Source organism: Mycotypha africana, assembly GCF_025528875.1.
Source record: "Mycotypha africana strain NRRL 2978 chromosome Unknown BDF20scaffold_3, whole genome shotgun sequence".
Classification (NCBI taxonomy): domain Eukaryota; kingdom Fungi; phylum Mucoromycota; class Mucoromycetes; order Mucorales; family Mycotyphaceae; genus Mycotypha; species Mycotypha africana.
The window spans coordinates 825691-842862 of record NW_026515727.1 but is presented as its reverse complement, the minus strand read 5'-3'; the positions used below and the strand labels follow the sequence as shown (position 1 = coordinate 842862).

General features: G+C 38.2%; 7 protein-coding genes across 7 annotated transcripts; 4 read left to right on the top strand and 3 right to left on the bottom strand.

Moving 5' to 3' along the window:
- Positions 1-499: 499 nt before the first annotated feature.
- Positions 500-766, top strand: BDF20DRAFT_858685 (uncharacterized protein; the record flags this gene model as incomplete). Its single annotated transcript, XM_053080424.1, has 1 exon — positions 500-766. A coding segment is annotated over one exon (159 nt), but the record flags the coding sequence as incomplete, so codon positions are not given.
- Positions 767-1112: 346 nt separating this feature from the next.
- On the top strand, positions 1113-2701 carry BDF20DRAFT_858681 (uncharacterized protein). Its single transcript, XM_053080423.1, has 5 exons — positions 1113-1421; positions 1496-1684; positions 1803-2003; positions 2080-2201; positions 2281-2701. Exons 1-5 carry the CDS (start codon positions 1250-1252, stop codon positions 2311-2313), a joined length of 717 nt encoding a protein of 238 aa, XP_052938026.1. The 5' UTR covers positions 1113-1249; the 3' UTR covers positions 2314-2701.
- Positions 2702-3693: 992 nt separating this feature from the next.
- Positions 3694-5901, bottom strand: BDF20DRAFT_858674 (uncharacterized protein; the record flags this gene model as incomplete). Its single annotated transcript, XM_053080422.1, has 1 exon — positions 3694-5901. A coding segment is annotated over one exon (2208 nt), but the record flags the coding sequence as incomplete, so codon positions are not given.
- A 169-nt stretch (positions 5902-6070) lies between these two features.
- On the bottom strand, positions 6071-9728 carry BDF20DRAFT_858670 (Oxysterol-binding protein-domain-containing protein). Its single transcript, XM_053080421.1, has 5 exons — positions 9016-9728; positions 8745-8939; positions 7672-8673; positions 7256-7605; positions 6071-7139 (listed from the first exon to the last, which is right to left on the bottom strand). The coding sequence occupies exons 1-5, from the start codon at positions 9239-9241 to the stop codon at positions 6171-6173; spliced, it is 2742 nt and encodes a 913-aa protein (XP_052938024.1). The 5' UTR covers positions 9242-9728; the 3' UTR covers positions 6071-6170.
- A 725-nt stretch (positions 9729-10453) lies between these two features.
- BDF20DRAFT_833750 (heme oxygenase-domain-containing protein) lies at positions 10454-12224 on the top strand (the record flags this gene model as incomplete). Its single annotated transcript, XM_053078677.1, has 6 exons — positions 10454-10599; positions 10714-10730; positions 10821-10907; positions 11000-11231; positions 11306-11377; positions 11462-12224. The coding sequence occupies 6 exons, from the start codon at positions 10454-10456 to the stop codon at positions 12222-12224; spliced, it is 1317 nt and encodes a 438-aa protein (XP_052938023.1).
- A 137-nt stretch (positions 12225-12361) lies between these two features.
- Positions 12362-13135, bottom strand: BDF20DRAFT_833749 (uncharacterized protein; the record flags this gene model as incomplete). The annotated part of the gene is made up of 2 exons (XM_053078676.1): positions 12362-12618; positions 12703-13135. 2 exons carry the CDS (start codon positions 13133-13135, stop codon positions 12362-12364), a joined length of 690 nt encoding a protein of 229 aa, XP_052938022.1.
- A 191-nt stretch (positions 13136-13326) lies between these two features.
- BDF20DRAFT_986143 (uncharacterized protein) lies at positions 13327-17170 on the top strand (the record flags this gene model as incomplete). The annotated part of the gene is made up of 6 exons (XM_053085208.1): positions 13327-15647; positions 15680-15800; positions 15999-16092; positions 16385-16439; positions 16519-16965; positions 17045-17170. The coding sequence occupies 5 exons, from the start codon at positions 13327-13329 to the stop codon at positions 16694-16696; spliced, it is 2769 nt and encodes a 922-aa protein (XP_052938021.1). The 3' UTR covers positions 16697-16965; positions 17045-17170.
- Positions 17171-17172: the final 2 nt, after the last annotated feature.

Here is a 17172-nt window from a genome sequence, read left to right as displayed (position 1 = left end):
AGAACAAGAACAAACGTAGAGAAAGAAAGCGTCAAAAAGGACAAAAGGACAAAAAACAGTAAGAAGCAAGGCAAGGGCAGAGAAAGCTGCGAAAGCGCGAGCGCGGAAAGAGTCACAGGGGGAATCGCAGAAGACGGCAAAGAAACTACAAAGCTCAAGCCAAAGGTGAGCAACAGATACCTGTACCTCGACTCTGCATTTATGTCATTCACTCAATATGTCATCTGTAGGTACAAAGCAGAAAATGCCAATAGATGGACTGCCGCAACATTTTCTGAAGACCGCACCAAACTCCCTCTGATTGTTTTCGGTGAAGGTATGCGCAACAAAGATAATGTCCATTTTAAAGGGCATTCATCCGACGTCATCAGAAATCTCTATCATACTCTCTTGAGAAGATAGCGCTGCTTTCTTGCTACGGTGGTGGACATCAACGAGTTTAAAACCTCAAAAGGTGGGTCCCGAATTGCCAAATTAAGTGCCCATCTCTGGAACTAACGTCATTTTCGTAGGTTTGTAACAATTGTAATGGTGTCGAAATGGAAGAAGTACGAATTGCGGACGGCTCCAACGTCTATGGTACCAAGGCTGCAAAACCTGTGGTATAATATGGCAAAGAGACGTCAATGCGGCCAAAAATATGCTTACTATTGCAAATTCCGTATGGGAACACAATGGCCACCCCGAAATTTTCTCTCGCCATCGCCATAGCGATAATGGTGCTGCAGGTTCTATACCGACGGCTTAAAGATTTTTACGCGTTTAGGTGAGTTCATCTTGTGAAGTTTCTCACTGTACATTTCTAAGGTGCTTGACGTTACTACATATTCCAACAGGGTAGTTGGCACAGAATACCTACCCTGTTTGAGTAATAGTAGTTCGCACATTTGGCATTGAGCATTTAGACAGAAAAGGTCTGATCGCAAAAACTATACTTTTCATCCAAAATAATTTTAAGTTAGTCTGAATTTTAATTGTAATAGTCTCAATTTAATAGCCATTTCGTGCAAAAGTCAAGCGAAAAAACAGTAAGATCAAGCTCCGCAGTAAGAATATCAGGCTGTGGTACAAATCAGCAGGATTTAGAAATAGTTTATAACATCATGACCCATTCTTCTGTGAACATGACACCACGGAACATTCACCCAGATTTATCACAGCCCGCCAAAAACTCATCTTTTCCTTTTCTTTCTTTTTCTTTTCCATTTTCTTTAATCTTTGCTTGGCAAGAAAGAAAAACTAAAAATAAATGGCATATAATCAATACGGAGGTGGTGGGTACAATCCAGGTGGTTACCAGCAACAAAATAATTATGGTGGCTACCAACCTCCCCCAACTCCTCAACAACAGCAACAACAAGCCTACGGCGCCTACGGTGGTAGACCACAGCACCAAGGATATCCACCAACACAGAATTATGGTAATTTTGAAGATGTAATAAAGGATAATAGATAGGAACTGATAGTAATATTCGCCACCTTACGATAAAAATAGGTAGACCACCTCCACCTGTGGGACCTCCACCAGGTGCTGATCCTCAATTATGGAGTTGGTTTACAGCTGTTGATACTGATCATTCCGGACAGCTCTCAGTGGATGAACTACAACGTGCTTTGGTAAATGGTGACTGGAGCCCTTTCAATATCGAAACAGTTCGTACAATGGTTAATATGTTTGACAAAAGTATGTAAAAAAATATCGGCAATTTTCATATGAGAGAATGATTATGTGCAGGCTGTAGTATTCCTGAAATTGACTCTGCCCTTCTTTTTTCCATCGTTGCTTACGTATGTATATGTAGATAATAGTGGTACTATTGACTTCAACGAATTCGCTGGATTATGGAAGTATATCGAGGACTGGAAGCGTTGTTTCCAAGCTTTTGATACAGATAATTCAGGCAATATTGATCATGTAGAAATGGGAAATGCATTAAAAACATTCGGCTACAATTTATCAGAGCCCTTCATCCGCCTTCTGGTGCAAAAGTTCGATAAATACGGTAAATACATTACAAAATTGCTGTAAAGTAGAAGAAGATAGGGCTGATACGATACCATAAAAATTCTAATACGCAGGCAAAGGAAATATTACCTTTGATAACTTCGTTCAAGCATGCGTTACCATTAAAACACTGACGGATTCTTTCAGACAATTCGATACTGATAACGATGGTTGGATTCAAATCAATTATGAACAGGTACTATTCTGTTTAGTAGACAGGAAGTGATGTGGACTCAAGGCTAACTTAGCAACGCTTGTCTTTTTTAAAAAAACAGTTTCTAGAACTCGTGATTCGCCAACGCTCTTAAAGGAGACAACTTTAATTACTCAAAAGAAATTGCTTTATGTCACTGCAAATACCAAAAAACATCCAAACCCTAACCTGTCAGCCCTCCGACTACAATAGCAATTTACTATGTACCATAATCCTAACGCTAATGTTACTTAACCATAATGTTAATAAAAAGAGAAGATGCAACCAAATATTTCATGTAACACGAAGAAAAGCGAGGATGACGAGTATGAAAACATTGGCTCTGAATTTAGAAGTAATTCGTTGAAGCACGATTGTTTAGGAATAAATCGGTGAAAAGCGAATATTTTTACTTTGCAGTGTTATATTCACAATGTCCACTATCGCTTTATGCTGCGGCACTTCAACGGAGTGACTGGTGAAGTCTGCTTTCCAAATCGTTTGTTTAAAATTTTTTTTTTAAAAGTATAAAAAGGCTGACAAAGTTAGCAAAGGTTTATTTTACTCTTTGAATCAATTTTTTTAAGAATGCAGCCACGATGGAATCGCTATGTCAATTCATTTTGGCCCAAGCGTTTCATTGCCAGGGATCATTATGATCTCTACGCATCCGAGAGATACTTTCGTCTTCCTCGCCCTTCGGGGCGGAAACGGGATTCCTGCCATTAATTTGGCTGCTGGGGTTTCGTGCCGACAGGAGACCAAATTTTATATTGCATATCATGCCTACAAAATCAAAAATGAAAAAAGAACGGTGAAAGAAGCGGATAAGATAAACACAACAATCGCTGTATGAAATGTTTGCCTTATGCTTGAGAATCGGAAAAGCTTCGCTTTCATGATAAAATGCCCGATATTATACTTTTTTTCGGAATAATATGCTCGCTTCACTGTACTTATCACATCCTATGCGGCCTTACACATATGCTTTCTGCCTTTGAATTTCACCCTTTTACCTTCTCGATTTTATCGTTAACATACTTAATGCAGCATATCTGATCTTTGCATTCAATCTCCAGTCTTGTGGAATCGAGTTGCAAAATTTGCTAGTCTCCTTGCTTACTATCTTAAATGCGTTGATTACAAATTTGATTGTACGCCATGTTCGTTGAACAAATTGTTTACTACTGCTCATTTTGCTACTCTATTCTTTGTTTCCTTCTTAATGGATAATGCTAATGGTCGCCTATATGACCCTAGTTTGTGTAGCCACAACTTCCTTAATAAAAGCAGCTCCAAGTAAATATCGCTCGTCTCAAAACTAACAAAACATTATTTGGCTATCTATTAGTCTTCATTTTCCTCTAATAATTGGTAAACGAGCGATGTAAAACATTTTGATGATATTGCGCATCACATTACTGTAGCAAGAAGTTTAATAAAAAACAACGTCTATTAACAATTATAATATATATATATACATATCAAAAGTATTCTAATCATCAAAATTACATCCGAAACTTAGTACATTAAATGCATTCACATTCCTACCATTATTATTTACAGAGCTGTTTGAAGTTTTTTTCTTCTTCTTCGTGGTTAAGTTGTAGGAGTCATATATACCGTTATTACTTTTGCTTTTCGAGGGCAACAATGAAGGGTTCAATCTCTTTGGTTTTTGACTGGGTATGATCCATGTATTTTGGATAGTCTTTGTCAAGTTGTATTCGAAAGTTGCTTCGATGTCGTTTTCTAATCCATCAGTTACTGCTTTGTAGACAGAACCAAACAAATTAGCAAAATCAGCACTGATGGCAGCCGTCGTCAAGGATGAATCACCAATACTGATATCGAGCATCTTAGCAATACTGGCTCCTCCTTTAGCCATTTCTATATAGTGATGGAAGTAGAGACCGTTATACATGTGACTGAGGACATGGGAATGTTGTAAGTAACCCGGAATTTCAAGGACGAGTGAGAGAAGGTACGAAGAGTAAATGATGGTTTGAAATTGAGAGGCGAGGTGAATGTATCGTTTTTTCAAAGAGGGCACTCTCGATAGAGATGGATTGGTTATTGAAAATCCTGCAAGTAAAGGTCCAAGTGATTTTAAAGTTGCAATAACAACGCCTACAACTTCGTAATCTGTCATTCTTTCGCGTGTTTCAGTTGAAGTTGAAGATGAGAAAGGTGAAAAAGGATAGTGGTGAACCATATATCGTAAACAAAGAATAAGAGGATGTAATACAGCATCGAACGGTTTTAAGTGATCAACGTGGGTTTTATGTAAATGACAAAGTATTTCCTTAGAATCAGTTGCCGCTATACAATCGTTTGTTACTTCTATTTCAAACATCTCCAAATGCTGCTTCACACGAATGTATTCATTAACAATAAAGTCCTTCGAGTTGTTGAAAAACCGTTCGTTAACTGTACGATAAATGGCTTCTCTTAATGTATTACTTATTTTCCAAACAGACTCCTTTTCCACATCTTCAAGGAAAATACTACACCAGAATGTTCTACTGCCAATTATGTCTAATAAATGTCTGCTGACATAGTTCTTGTGATCGTTTAGGTATTTCGTGATGATCTCGTTCAAATCCGCGATTTCATTACCACTATTTGATCGTTTTACTGAATCGCTAAGAAAGGGGCTTTGTGCATCATACTGGCTGATTGATCTAAGTAACCGATCTTCAAAACTTTCCGCAAATTCTTCCCTTGCTTTCATGTTACTTCTTGAAATGATAGGTTTTAATTCATCGACTATGCGTCTAATTAGGTCAAGTTCTTCTCTTTGCTGATCACATAATTTCAAAATTCTGTTAATGAATTCTGCTATTACTTTTGGCCAGCTACCGAGGCATTGCGTTACATGTTGCAGCCCTTTGTCATGGTACCACTGCGTGATTGGAAATTTAATTAAATTCATATCCAAATAATCGTTTCCCATCAAAGTGGCAAATAGTGGTAGCAGGTAAGTGTGCTTCAAATTGAGTAGGTTAGCAAGCTTTTTTGCTTGAAAGACTCTGGCTGAGATAAACTGATCATCAACATCTTGATCCAACGGTATGTTGAGCATGTCCAAAGGAATATAACCCGACCCAACAAGCGGATAAACAAACATATCCGAATCTTGTGATATAACATAAGCATTTTGTTTTTTCGAAGCTTCTACTGCCATCGCCACAACTTCACCATCTGCTTCAGCTTTGCATATTTTTACTTCTACGGCATCTAATACTCTCAATGTTTGTATCACAACTTCCAAAGTTAATGGCGGTATCAAGTAAAGATCGCCATGATAATGTATTCCATCCATATCGCTGTAATCGTTAAATGAATGCTGATTGACGCTTACGTTTGTACTATTCTTATTCGATGTGTTGATCTGCTTTAAATTGTAGTAAGTGGATGCACAACGTTCAATGTAAGATCGATGACGCTTGATCCTCGTCTCGATCTTATCGGACGGCAATGCCCCATCAAACAAAAATGTAAGCTGTATATGCGCTTTCTGAAGCCTGTGAACGATTTTTGTAACGACATCGGCCAGTGTTGCATACTGACCACCGTGAGTCCAATGAGTTCGGTTCCTAAATGCTATGTTATAAACGAAAGCATTGCCATCGATGAAAAAATGGTCATCAGGTAATGAGGGTGCTCTTATGTTTCTGTTGCTGTTTATTTTCCATTTTTTCTCTTCGAAAAGGGTAGCGTAAGCATTGATAAATGAAGAGAGCCCATGAATACCCATGGAGTAGGATCAAAGTAAATATGAATAGAGAAAGACTGAACAAGTCAAACTGTATTTTTTTTTTTTTTTTTTGCAAGTCCTAAAAACAGAATTGGCAAAAAAAATGATTGCACTCCACTTTTAGAAATGCCAAATTTATTATATGAGATAGAGCAGAGAGTACAAACGTCTAATGCAAATAACCATCCAGGGTGTTGTATTACAGAAGTTGTTTACCATAGATCAGGCATATCAGCAGGCCAATTACCTGTTTCTCGCACTTTCCAATAATCACCATTGAACTTCCAGGAATATCCCACCTTATTAACGTCCGATTGCTGTCCGTCAGGTGAATAAAACGTAGGGTCTTCAAAGGGATCTTCTTCCAACGAGAACCAGCGTGGATTCCAACTCTGTCCCTTCTCTGCAAAGGTTGCCCTTGTTGCTCGTTGCATTTTCTCAATTCTCAATTTTTCTTCATCTGCAGCTTCTACTTTTCCTTCCTCATACAATCGTAGATCTGGTCTAAACCGTGTATCTGTTTTGGGCAGCTTATTTTTTTCGATTGATGTAATTTCATTCAATTCGATAGCAAAAGGCGAAAACCCATAATATTTCTTACAATTTTCTAGATTAGCAGGAGGTTTGGCTTTCCATAAGACAGATAAAGTACGACCATTCATATTGACATCCTCAGCAATTGACTCACTCCACTTGCCAACAATTTTCTTTTGCTTCTTTCCGTCGAAAGAATAGAAAACGCCAACGACATTGTTACGATTTTTGGGAGCACTGAAAAGGCCTCCGCCTGTGCCTTCCTTAAAAGTGATTAGGCCATATTCGCCTGTTGTGCGGTTTTGGACTTTCATCTCACCAACGTGTTCGAGGTATTTTTCACCAGCAATCATATTGCGCATCCAACTTGAAGGTTTCGTAAAAGTGTAATGATCATCTTCATTAATTTTGCCGTTGCTGCTGTCATAGTTCTTTAATGTAATATGGAAAGTACCTTCGGTCATAAATTCCATTGATTTACCCCAGAATTTGCTTTTAACCTTTGTACATTGCCAATACTGGTAATCCTTGGCTTCGGAATGTGTTGCAATAATGAGCGGATGGTGAGATACTTTCTCTGATATGAAACGGAAGCCTTTATCGGGACGAATGCATTCATACGTTTCTGACATCATAGGATTGAAAGGCTATATACTCAAGATGGAAAGGGAAGGGGGTGGGGAAAAAAAATACGAAGAACTTGTGAGTGGATCAACAGTACTTCTGATGGCAGTATAATCTATGATGATGGCTATCCATTTACCTTTTTACCAGATCGCCATTGTGAACCTGCGTAAGTCGATATAGCGAAAGTAGCGACATACATTAATCGTTCCATACTATCTTGGCATTGGGCAGCTTTTCCCAACAAGTCCGAATATTCTAAATCCTCGCATGCTCTTTGCAACATACTCAATGGCTCATTCATGCTGACGGGCATAGCAATTTGTGATAAATCTTTACCGATGTTCTTGCGAAATATTGAAATAGCAGAAACACCATCATTAATAGCAGAGGAGGGAAGAAATTGTCGGCGGTGGATGTTGTTAGGTTCTTTCATGACTTCAAAGAAGCGTGTTTGCCGTACGTTTTTATTGCCTTGTAATATGGAGTCTAAAAGGGAAGAAAGGGAATCGTTAACTCAATTTTAAATTGATAGTATCTGTACAGCGAACTTACCAACTTCCTCTTCCTCATCTGATGAGGAGGATAATGTAGGGGAAGTGCTGCTACTGCTGCTTGAAATGGTATCTTGATTGAAGTCTTCATCATAGGCTGACAAAATAGCAGACTCTGCATCAAAGAATTCAGATGAAGCAAACGAGTTTGAGTCATCCTCTTTGTAAGGTACTTTTGATGATGTACCATTATCATCGTATTGATTATCTATTTTTAGATCTGTAGAGGACCTTTGTTTAGAATGTGACCGATTAGACATGGAAGGTGCACTTCTATTTAATAATCGTTGCATGGACACTTGTACGTCTCTCCACAGCTGAACTTGCTTGGCTGCTAGCGCCTCAATTTTGTTTTGCTCCGAATTGTTTTCACTCATAGTAGAGATAAAAGAGTGAAGTAATTCCGAATTATTGATACCAGCGTTAACTTGCGACCATAGTCGGTCTGCATTTTGATAATCTGTTTCTGTGGCAGCAGCTGTAAATGATGTATTAGAAGAAGCTAGTTGCATTCGCTCTTGTGAAGCTACTATTTTCTCATTTCTACCGGCTCTTTGGCTAGACGAACGTCGACCATTGTTAATAGCGGATGTAAGTGAACTGCCATCGTCATTGTGATACAACGATTCATCATCTATATGTGCTCTTAAAGCTTTTGTCCATTTTTCGTATTCCTCGTCAGATGGGCATTTTATGTGAAATAATGTTGATCCTGAATCAATATGAATCATATGCTGTTCAGGGTTCGTAGAAATAGTGGCGAGTAACAATTGAATCGATCCGCGTGATAAACTGTCTGGTCGAGCTGAATAGGATAGAACACCTCCTCTGGATAATTCAAACCATCGTTTTGCCCATCCTTGCAGTTTCTTTCTTCTCTTTTTCAATAACCAGCCCGACATCTCGGCTTTTGAGGATTGTTCGATAGCATGCTCCATGTTCGGATCAATGAGAGCCACAGAAAATGTAACGACTTTAGGTGTATTTTTGGAAAATGTATTATCTACCGCGATAAAGTTCAAGAGTCAATGCAAATGCAAATGTGTGTAACAGTATCAATTTATGCGAACCCACCGAACACCAGAATATAATTTCCTGATTCTTGAACAGTATACGATCCCTCTACTTTTGTTTTGACAGAATTAACATATTCAATAGGAACAAGCTCCACCCAATCTTCTCTTTCCTTTAATTTCTCGGAGGCTACTGATTTAGATCGTGGTCGTGAATGAGTAGTTGCAACACTATTGACCGACGATGTCTCATCTTCTATTTAGATTCGATGAAGAGTCGGATTTAGTCTTTCACCGAAATGAGAATCAGTTGCGTAAAAGACATTCTTTACCTGTCTTTTTCGTCAGAGCATAAGGCTTCAGTTGCTCTCGGCATTGATGGGCCTTCAACACAATGTCTGACGATGAGGGCAATGGGGTATGACCCAATCTTTGATACAGGCCAAATGCAATATTGTTTTTACTTGTTGTGAATGACCAACGTATCGCTGTTCCTTTTGTAGGTACGTATATATAATGTAGATAGAAGTCTCGCGGTTGGACTTGAACTACTTCCATGCTTATTGTATGCTATTTTGCTTGATAATGGAGAGAAGGGAAAAATGGATCAAAGCATCAAAGCAAAAAAATCATTGGCAAAAAGCTGGAACCCTTCTGCCTCTCTGTGTGGTAGCTGTGTTTCAAGAAGATAGATCTCCATCCATTGTTCTCTGAGACAAAAAGGAAAACAAAAAAAAAAGGAAGGGCACGGAACCCGATTAATTGTTTATACTCTGAACAAAGCCGGATCGTACGATATCTTCTCATTAGACTGGCATACTTTAATTTAGCACATACAGCTGTGTACCAGGGTTGTGTATATGTTTTTTTAAATGGTAATATTGGTACTTGCATAATTTGTTATATGCATTCTGACAGTTTAAGGGTTCGCTACACTTCATAACCTTTTCTGTATCTATAACTAGACGTAAGGAGTGTTACTTATCAAAGTACTATTTCAACACTGTAAATTTTGAAATAGATGGGTTAAAAAGAGTTAACGGTCAAAAATCAATCTAGTGTTGGCGATAAGTAAAAGTGATACCAAAAACACGCGCATTTCATCATCAACGTCTAATTGTGCCAGTTTGATGTACTCTAAGAATATCTTTGCTGCTTTAACCAACATTGTTCTGTAAAATTCTTGAGTTAGAAATGAAAATGGTTACCGTGATATCGGTTGCAGGAACAAGATGCATGCTTACTTTGAACTGCCCACGCACTCTTTAACGATTTTCTTGGAGAGTCAAGGTTGATTTGTCGCCGTAAATTTCGCATGCCATCCACTCACATTCATACGTGCATTCGTAAAGTGGGCGACGCAACCGTCATGCTAGTTTTAGCTGTGATCACCGCCTTTAGCAGAGGAACAAGAATTGGCTGAGATCATATTAATTACTTCAATGTCAAATAGCGTTGGTCAAAGAATCTAAAACATTCGTACTTCTTATCCGACAATTTGTATACTGAGGACAAGCAGTTTAGACAATTTAATAATGCTAAGTAAACTCACAATGCTTATTGAATAGTGAATATCGCCTTCTTCATTCCATTTTCACGGTTTTAGCGCCGACCAATTTTTTGGAGTTCTGTTGCACCTTCTGACACTCCATTTTTTTCCCAACGCTTGACTTTTCAGGTACTTTTCCCATTTTTTCGCCTTTTCTTCTTTCGAATAAAAAGCTTTAGGTTACTTTATCAATGTCCACCGAACCAACCAACCCACCAACGATGGTGCCACCTCACCCAGGACTCGATACACTAACCAACGTGGACGAGCTTAAGCATTTATGCCCTGCTTTTTCAAAAGGTTGTCCCTTCGCCAATATGGAAGAAGTAGCTTCTGTTGCCGTCAGCCGTGGTGAAGTATCACGATGGTAAGCGCTTATACTATTACAAAAAGATGGCTTACATGGACTGTAATGTGTGTTTGCCTACATTGGTAAGGAATCCATTTAACATTTCTATAATTGAATAATATACCTTCATAGCCCTGCATTTGAAAAAGGTAAGGGAAAAATAAAATTTGGATATGCTTCTGTATAATTCAGAGCAAAATAAACTCACATTGCATTGCATGATTTATATGTATTTAAAGGTTGCCCCTTTTCAAATAAATCAAAGGAAGAAATTGTCGCCCTTTTGGCAGAGATTCCTAAAGACCACCCCACTTTAAATATGTCAGGTAATCCATATTCTTACCCAGGTCGGAAGGGTTTTTTGATAATATGTTTATTGACGCATTATTCGTAATTCATCGAATCATATATATCGCAGAACTTCCTTCATGCGAAGAAGGTGTTGCTTTGGTCAAACTTTTGAACAACTTTCTTGAGAAATCGCAATTGAGCACATTGTACAACATTACTAACGAGGAAGCCCAAAGTCAAGAAAAAGTAAAGGACAAGGAAACAGAGAATGACTATTTGGAAGACCCTCAATTGGCTTCTGCCATGCGCGAAGGAACAAAGGTTGTACACAGAGCAGCTGAAACCAGCGTTTTTACAAAGTGAGATTTTAAATCCAACAAACATACATCTTATTTTATATCCGTATAATCTTACTCTATGTTTCTCAAATTAGGCGTTTCCTAAAGGGTGAGATCAACGCTGATGAATATGGCCGCTATATCAACTCGCTCTACTTTGTTTATAAGTAAAAGCGATTTTTAATTCACAAGAAAAGCTATGCTCTACAAATCATGAGACTTATGTAACGTTCTTTTATTTGTCTTTTCAGGAACATGGAGGATTTATTGGAAAAACATAAGGATCATCCTGTCGTCAAACTTATTCATTTCCCTTATGAGCTCAACCGTACAAAGGCTCTCACCAAAGACCTTGAATATTTCTATGGCTCCGAAAAAGTATCTCAACTCATTGATCCCGCCAGTATGACACCAGCTGTTAAGCATTTTGTGCAAGCCATGAATGACGCTTGTGATAAGACCCCGGCTTTACTCATTGCTCACAGCTATTCTCGTTATTTGGGTGATCTCAGTGGTGGTCAAATTCTCGCCAAGCGTCTAAAGAAGTGCGTCTTGCTCATAGATGAGAACGACGCTGCTTGGGATACTTCGGAAGGTTTAGCTTTTTACGTTTTTGACCGTTTACAAGGCAATCAAGCTGACTTTAAGAACTTTTACCGTGAACGATTGAATGCCGCTAAAGTCAATCAAGAAACTAGAGATATGATTGTCGCTGAAGCAGTCAAATCTTTCGAATTAAACATTGCTTTGTTTGATGAAATTCAGGAATTGTCAGAGAAGGGCTTATTGATACCATCCATAATTCAACTAGAAGGTGAAGGAAAGAACCAAAAAGCAAAAGAGGCAATTGCGGCATTAAAGGAAGTTGATATTGCTGATATCGAGCTCAACACAACCTCATCTGCGTCTTCGAAAAAGAATAATAAAACCTTGGGGGTAACCAAGATAGCTATTGGTATAGCAGTTATTGCTATTGGTGCTGCTCTTTATAAGCGTTTTTATGAAAAAAAATAAATGCCTTACACTACCTCTTTTCATGCAACACCTTTAACCATAGTATTTATAATAAATCCTAATATAAACCTACTTTTTCAAGTAATCATTTATTTGACACGACTATTTGCATTCATATGAAAACCACAACACTCAAATTAATCGCGAAGCCCATAATACCAATAAATGGCTACCACAATCAAACTAACAGTGGCGGGTATTAGATCAAGCTGGACAATAAAGTATATCCAAACAGTAGCAAGTCCTGGTGCACGCATCATTTGACCCATTGAAGGTGAATGGCGTAAAGTATACATAAGTAAAGAGCCTATAAGAGAAGACGCAAGGAACATCAAAGTCTGGGTTGATTTACTCGCCCTATAACGATTAGTTAAATAGATGAACGGTGCCAATACTATAATACGGGATATTTAGCGTAGGGGTTAATATGCGTTGGTAAAAACTGAATGCTAATAATAAGCTTATAAAGTCGCATTACCTGGTGCACTTTTTATACTCTTTAATATCAAATCCATATATGTCCATGGCTCGCTATATTGTACTTTAACTGTTACATCGAAGGTGCCCACCAAAAAGCCAAAGGGTATGCTCAGAAATATAGCCTGCCAGATGTATTCTGAGGTGCTAGTAGGTAGCTCTGTCGTTTTTTCATCAATCTGCTGCTGTTTTCCTTCAGTAGGAGAGCCTTTCTCCTTTGCTAATTCCGCTTCTCGTTTTTTCACTTTTTGTAATAAGCCTGTTTGATCAATCAAGCGAAGTTTTTCTGCGTCAGGAATGTCGTCAATCGATCTCGACGACGATGCGGACGATGTGGAGGGTATCTGGTCAATAAGTGGTGCTTTATTGTGTTTTGCTTTGAATTCAGAAGGCTTGACGCCTTTACTGTCGTTTGACACTTGCTTTCTAGGCATCTTTGTATAACTTAAAAAGTGAAAAGTCGGAAAGGATACACTCCTTTCCTGTTTGTACCTGACTTTGAATAAGAAAGGGGGAGGTTCGCCCAAAAGGCACCCAAGAAAAAAAAGGGCAACCCTGGGCAGCAGTTGATGGTTTATGGTCTTTAACTCAAACTACCATTGCTCTAACATTCCTTCACTTCTCGATGAACCTACATAATGGAGGATACCTGACATTTTGGTGGTTCGCTTTTAGAAATTTTAACAAACGAAATTCCCTTCCCAACAGAATAGCTGCGCAGTATGCAACATTGTCAAAAAAACGTAACTTGAGGCTGAAAGAGGAGGCCGATTTTCGTCACGCGTTCAACAATAAGCGAATTGCTGACGCTATTTCGCACTATCAGTCGTTACTTTCCTCACTCTCACAGAAAAGCAGTACTTGTAAACCAATATACGTAGATCGTCGAACGATCGGCCGACTTGTTACGCAATTAAAACATAGTAGACAAAAACCGCACTTTGACTTCTTGAAAAGATTAGTAGAGAAAGATATGGTGGAAAAATTGCATTTGAAACCTTCTCATTATGAATATCATGCTTTGATGCACGCTTATGGCGTACAGGAGAAGCCAATCACTACGGCTTACGCATTGATTAAGCGAATGAAAGAGCAAGGACTTAAACCCAATGTTTATACGTACAATACATTGCTCGGCTGTTGCAAACGCACCAATAATCTTGAAAAGGCGCAAGAGTATTTTGGTGAAATGGAAGAAGCTGGGATACAGCCAGATACTGTTACTTATAATACTATGCTTCATCTATTGTCAAAATTAGGGCACTTTGATGACATGTTCAACTTTTACTCTGCGATGACAGTTATGCCGGATACATATACATATTCTATCATGTTAGATGCAGCTGTCAAGTCTAAAAATAAATCCATGGGTCTCGACATATACAATAATCTGTTGGACAAAACTCCAGCCGATAAAATCGATTTAAATACGTATAATAATATGGTACGGTTTGCAGCAGCTGAAGTTGGCGTAAATGAAGCGTTAGACTTGTATTATCGAATACAGCCCAAAAATCATGAAGCACAATTATACAGACATATTACACCGGACGTGTTTACGTTCAATATCATCATCGATGCATGCCTGAAGAATAGACTGTTTTCCAGAGCTTATATGATATTCAGAGATATGAAAGAAAGGAAGGTTCACCCCGACGTATATACTTATGGAATGCTAATTGACATAGAGTCGAGGAAAGAAAGCAATTTGAAAGCAGCGATAGAATTATTCAATGAGATGTGCAGTATAGGAATTAAGCCGAATGAAAGAGTATTGAATAGTTTAGCAAACTTGGCTTCCTCAGGCACTACTCAATTGGCAGACCTAGAGAGTTTACTAAAGATCACACAGCGGTATTATGGCCAATACGAATTGGATTCTAATGCTTACAATGCATTACTATACGGTTTTGCACAGCACGGGAGAACAGATACAGTCCAAGTACTCTATAATCATATTAAAAGGAAGAATCTCTTTCAGCCTGATATCATTACATATACCAACCTTACCTTGGCTTTTGTTAACAGTAACGATATAGATACAGCTTTACAGATTTATTATACCCTACGAAGGAAGCATGAAGACTTTATAAATTCCCGGCAGACTACATGCCACTTGACAAAAGCAAGCAATATTGCACCCATGCCATTACACTTGGATACCATTTTTTATTCCACTATACTTTCAGCATTGTCAAAAAAAGTTCTTAATAGCAATAAGCCAGTTGTAGAGAAAAGTAATACAATGGAAGACCAAACGTCCTTCACTCTAAATGGGTATGACGACGAGTCTGGATCCCCATCGCGACTTTCTGCTGCATTGGATCTATTTAATGACATGCGGCCTTTACGGATACAACCTACTCTACACATATATACCACCATGGTACATCTCTGTGGACAATATGGTGACCCGAACGCGCTTCATCAGATACATCAACATATAAAACTAGATCTAGCTTTAGATCCTGATATTGGCATATATAATGCATTAATGGACGCTTACAATAGGGTTGGAGACGGTGATACAGTACTTGATATTTGGCAAGCACTCATTCTACCGATTGATAGCTCCTCGTCAGCTCCCATATCGGTGGATCAAACAACTGTCTCGATTGTCCTGGATAGCTGTGGGCATAATGGCATGTTTCAACAAGCTCAATTGATTTGGCAATTCTTGAAACAGAAACCTGCTTTGATCAAGCTAAATACGAACAACTATAATTCATATATTGAATGCCTTTGCCGATCTAAAGGTGATAGGGGCTGGAAAATGGCCTACCAATTAATGAAAGAAGAAATGATACTACCAATGTTTTACAACAATGCAGCGGCAGCTTCGAGTGGCAAGCCGTTGGTGGATGAGAAAACAATCAACACACTAATCAGTTTCGCAAAAAAGAAAGGGCTCGAAACCAGCGAAACCGAAAACCTGAAAAAATTAAAGTCAATATTAACCAATTCTTTGAAAAAAAAAGCAACAAAATGTATGAAATGAAGGCCTTTTTGGTGACGAAATCATTAAGCTTCAAGCAATGGTTAGAAATACCACAAATCAAAAATCAAGTCAAAAGTCACCATACGGAGACTTTTATGCATGTAAAATGCTTGAGCAGCTATAGTTAGATGATGCGGAAAGAGGCCATTGGGACGACTATATTATAAACGCTTGATACCCTAACAGCTCAATTTGTCTCTATCTTATTTTTTTAAAAGCTAAAACGGCAGCTGCGCTACAGTTAACCACGTTTTGTGCAGATTTATGTTTCTTATTACGATATCCTTAATAATACAAAGACAACATTAAACTTTCAAAGAACTTTTCTGTCAGTTGCTTACATGTTGGGGTCAGGGAAACCGGCACGCCGGCTGAATGCGCCCCATATGAAATGTAAGAGTAATCATACAGAGCTCCTGTCTGTTGATTACATAACATTAACGTCAGAAAGCGGCTTGAACATTCTCGTATTTTCCTTAAGGACTTGTGCTCTTACCTCAATAAACAAATTGATCTTAGTGGCCTGCATCCAAGAACCACTAACATTGTTGTCAATACAGGTTGTAGATTACTGATTATCATTTCCAATCGTCAGCTTGTCTTCGAAGGTTATCTTAATGATCAACGTTGTTTACTATTAGATGTTTATAGGCTTCTCATAAATAGTTTATCTGTTGGTGATTAGCACTTTTGCTCACTTTTAATAGACAAACATACGGCATCATAAGTGCAAGGCTTTGGTAAAACAATTAATAATAAGATCAGTCGACTGTCATCTTAAATAATCGCTCTTTAAGCAAACATAATTGTTTGATATAGCACAACCGTCAAACGCATCTTACGATTGCTTAAATTGCGAATAATACTCCTGGCACAGAGATATCAGGAAAGAAATCCTTCAAGTACTCCTTCTATTAGCAGCAATTTCGGCAGCAGTGCACGGCTTTGGTTTGTATCTAGCTATCACATCTTCTTCAATTCTTACATTAATTACTGAATTCTTCCCTTTAAGAAATCCTCACTACATTACCTTCATTATTACTGGGAAAATTCTGTAGTGTGTACCTTATAAGGTTGTTCATACATGTGTAAAAAAGGATGCCTAATCACATCCTATTTATTTTCAGATACCTTACATTACCGGCCCTCATACTGCACATTAAAGTAGAATATAGCATATTAATGTATGCAGATTAGTGATAACTGAACTATGGCATGTTAAAAATATTGTGCATACGTGGTATGTTCCAGAAATTGCCGACAAAGGTAAATAAGCTTTTTTGAAGAAATGCAACCGTTGTATACTTGTACATATTTTGTTATGTTAATGCCCACAAAACGAAAGGCTTGCTTTTCAGTTTCAGTAGTAGTTGGGTTGGGCAATAATTTGATAATTTATATAGGCTTTATCAATTCGTAATAAAAGATAACATTGTGGTTAAAATCGAAGAAACAAATAATCACTGTCAAGAT

Coding starts and splice junctions, on each gene's coding strand:
- BDF20DRAFT_858681 (XM_053080423.1), top strand. CDS start 1,250: ATGGCATATAATCAATACGGAGGTGGTGGGTACAATCCAGGTGGTTAC. Junction 1,422..1,495: donor TCCACCAACACAGAATTATG/GTAATTTTGAAG, acceptor CGATAAAAATAG/GTAGACCACCTCCACCTGTG. Junction 1,685..1,802: donor GGTTAATATGTTTGACAAAA/GTATGTAAAAAA, acceptor ATGTATATGTAG/ATAATAGTGGTACTATTGAC.
- BDF20DRAFT_858670 (XM_053080421.1), bottom strand. CDS start 9,241: ATGGAAGTAGTTCAAGTCCAACCGCGAGACTTCTATCTACATTATATA. Junction 8,940..9,015: donor TGCTCTGACGAAAAAGACAG/GTAAAGAATGTC, acceptor GAATCTAAATAG/AAGATGAGACATCGTCGGTC. Junction 7,606..7,671: donor AGATGAGGAAGAGGAAGTTG/GTAAGTTCGCTG, acceptor CTTCCCTTTTAG/ACTCCATATTACAAGGCAAT.